This window comes from Ipomoea nil, unplaced genomic scaffold (genome assembly GCF_001879475.1).
Source record: "Ipomoea nil cultivar Tokyo-kokei standard unplaced genomic scaffold, Asagao_1.1 scaffold1317, whole genome shotgun sequence".
Taxonomy (NCBI): Eukaryota; Viridiplantae; Streptophyta; class Magnoliopsida; order Solanales; family Convolvulaceae; genus Ipomoea; species Ipomoea nil.
In genome coordinates this window covers 963,781-967,056 of record NW_017617745.1, presented here as the reverse complement: position 1 = coordinate 967,056, position 3,276 = coordinate 963,781, and the positions used below count along the sequence as shown (strand labels likewise).

The following is a 3,276-nucleotide window of genomic DNA, read 5'->3' as shown; positions in this document are numbered from 1 at the left end:
GCTCTGAGTGACGATGAACATATCTGACGACGACAAACTCACATGTACACCACGTTCTCACCGCATTGGTGAACCCCGGCGCCGTTTCCCCTCCCTCCTCCCTCCAGACGCTAATCGTTATATGATGGTGTCATCGCCGACTGAAGACCACGACCGTACACCACCCATGGATACTTCATTAATTCCGGCAGCGGGGCGTGTATTCAAAACACTAAACGAAGGTATCCACTGCTACATGACCTACGCTTGAACCGTTGGCTTTGATGTCCGTTGTAGCTCGGTGAAGCGCAACAGAGCCGGGGAAATCTACTCACGATACTTAGTGTGCAGTCGGCAAGGGATCAAAGGCGATGGCAGACTACCCCGTGCTCATGACCGGGTTGTCAACGCTGGGGATAACCGTGAGCACTGCCGTCGGCTTTCTAATAAAGTCAACTGCAAAGCAAGGATCGGTTTTAAGAAAAAAAAAAAAGCACCGGGGAGTTCGTTGTGACAGTTTTTGAAGAAGAACATACTCATAAGTTGTGCACGGAGTCCTCTAAAGTGTTTATGCGGATAAACCGACGACTGAATGTTGCACAGCAAGCTTTCTTAGGTAACTGTGTGAAAGCAAACATCAGTGCATCAACGGGGTTGCGGTTTTGCAAAGAGACCACTGGGTCATATGCAAATGTGGGCGCTACAGACGTGGAATTTCACAATTTTAAACGAGACGTACAAACATATGTTGATGTAGCTGACGGCGAGATGATTATCGCAACGTTCAAAGCCAAGCAAGAAATGTGTAGTGACTTTTTTTTACTACCATCTGGATGAGGAGAACCGGCTGTCACGCTTGTTCTGGGCTGACCCCCGTGGTAGGCGCACTTTTTCTTGCTATGGCGATAATATTTCATTCGACGCAACGTATGGGACAAACAGGTATGCGGTTGCAATTTGAATACCAATTTCGCTATTAATATTCATGTTTAGACCATGTGAACTGGCAGTATTTAATCCATGCTTTAAGCTTCTTTGCTCCGTATTTAATGAGTATGAGTGTGCTTTAGGAAAGTGTTTTTGAATACTTGTTAACATGTTTGTATGATTAATAGCATTGCATGGTTTCAAACTTTTGAGGGCAGTAGATATATATGGAGATTTTTAATTTTTTTCCAGTTGTTAGTATTGCGTGGTTTGAAATAAAAGAACCTTGATGAGGAAGATGCACTGTGTATGTATATGTTTGACTCTACGAATTTAACTGTTTGGTAAATGTATATGTTTTACCATACTAATTTAATTGTTTTATCTCAGCTTAATATTACAGATGTTTAACTGTTTATTAGTAGTGGTGAGCTATAGTTGTAATACGTCATCTCCTAATTACATATTGGGCTGATTTGTAGTGTTAGCTAACACAGGAAACAGTTTTGAAATATTACTACATGAATAAGAGCTTTTATGTTAATTACAAGTGCATCGAAATACATCCCCTAATTACTGTAACGAGGTGCACTTCGGTTCACCGTTAGCATGTGTTGTCTTATTTATGGGTAACATACTATGTACGCGCCACTGTCTAGTGGGATACAAATTTTTTTTTCTATCTAAGAGCCATAAGCTTCCAAGAGACATTAATAGGGAATTGAGTTCTAACAGAAAACAATTGACATATTTTTTTAAATTGTGCAGGTACAGTATGCTGTTTGAGTCATTTACCGGTGTGGACAACCACAAACGATGCATCACTTTTGGGGCCGGTTTGCTCACTAAAGAAGACACTGACTCATACAGCTGGCTATTGGAAAATTTTAAATGTGCAATGGGCAAGAGCCCATTGTGTGTTGTAACGGACCAAGACCCAGCTATGCGGATTGCTATCCAACGAGTATTATCAGGGTCTCGCCATCGGTACTGCATGTGGCACATCATGACTAAAGTTAATGAAAAGCTTGGTAGTGGGTTAGCTAAGGATGCCGAGTTTCAGAAGAAGCTAAATGCTATCGTGTGGAACGAGGGAATCAGCAGTACTGAGTTTGAGGAGCAATGGTAACTATTAATGGATGAATAAAAGTTATCAAACCATCAATGGTTCAGCAAAATATTCGCTGAAAGGGAGAGTTGGATCCCAGTTTTTTTTTCATATTTGCCCATCTATGGGTTGTTGCGAACCACATCACGCTCAGAAGCAGAAAATGGTGTATATGGTAAATTCACACGCTCCCACTCCAGCTTTGTAGAGTTCTACATGCAGTTCGAGAGCGTGTTGGAAACGCAGCGCTACCGGCAAGATAAATTAAACGCAGAGTGCGAGGGTTACCTACCAGAGTTTAAAACACCATTAGCTCTTGAGCGCCATATTGCACAAGTGTTCACAATCACTATTTTTTACAAGTTGCAGAAAGAAATAGAAGCAGCTCGTTTTGATTCTTTTGTGGTTGGTTTACGCCACGAGGGGGATAGCACCTATTATGACATTGGAGGTGCGGGCAACATTACTTCAACAGTACACTACAAGGCGAGTGGTCAAGTGACGTCATGCAATTGCAACTTGTTCCAAAGAATGGGACTGGTTTGTCGACACATGTTCGTTGTTTTTCGGGGTGCACAGATGGAACAATTACCCACCGAATACATTGTGGGCCGTTGGTGCAAACACCTCGACTGCGGTGCATGCAGGGGCGTACCCCCCAATGGGAACATGCCAACACCCGCAGCAACCCAACTATGGGCCGAGATAAACACCTGCGTAGGGATGGTAGGCAATAGCCTAGAGCGGCAAACGCGGATGGTCTCAGTTCTTAAGGATCTTACCACAGAATTCGCTAGTGACGGTTTAACTGTGAACCCTGTTAAGGGTAACCGTGCTGCGATCCAAGCATTATGCGGCGTGGAGCCACCGGAAAGAATAACAATCTTAGCCCCCACCCAAGCGAAAAATAAAGGTACTGGGAAGCGTATCAAAAGCAACAGGGGGATGGCTATTGAGAAAAGTTCCAAACCCGGAAGAAAGTGCGGAATTTGCGGGAAATACGCCCGGCATAACGCCCGTAGTTGCCCTTCAAAGTAACATGCCAAGAAGTTGTAGAATGCACCATTCCCCTTCACCCTTGTCCCCATGTACTGCATTCCTTCACTTTTGACCCCATGTGCTTTTTATTTTTTTGGTTTTTTTTTTATTTTATTATATTACTGCACTCTTGTTACAATTGTTTGGGTTTTGCTGTTTAATTAGTAATCTGTTGAATTGATAGCTAAAGCTTTGAATTGGAACACTGAAGTGATACGAATGGG

At 43.0% G+C, this 3,276-nt stretch overlaps 1 protein-coding gene across 1 annotated transcript; it reads left to right on the top strand.

Annotated features, from left to right (window-relative positions):
* Positions 1-350: 350 nt before the first annotated feature.
* LOC109185219 (protein FAR1-RELATED SEQUENCE 5-like) lies at positions 351-3,052 on the top strand. Its single transcript, XM_019335201.1, has 4 exons — positions 351-452; positions 821-921; positions 1,675-2,031; positions 2,215-3,052. The coding sequence occupies exons 1-4, from the start codon at positions 351-353 to the stop codon at positions 3,050-3,052; spliced, it is 1,398 nt and encodes a 465-aa protein (XP_019190746.1).
* Positions 3,053-3,276: the final 224 nt, after the last annotated feature.

Excerpts from the sequence above, each read along its gene's own strand:
- LOC109185219 (XM_019335201.1), top strand. The coding sequence starts at position 351 with ATGGCAGACTACCCCGTGCTCATGACCGGGTTGTCAACGCTGGGGATA. Across the intron at positions 922-1,674 it reads GCAACGTATGGGACAAACAG|GTACAGTATGCTGTTTGAGT; the intron begins GTATGCGGTTGC and ends TAAATTGTGCAG. Across the intron at positions 2,032-2,214 it reads ACTGAGTTTGAGGAGCAATG|CTTTGTAGAGTTCTACATGC; the intron begins GTAACTATTAAT and ends CTCCCACTCCAG.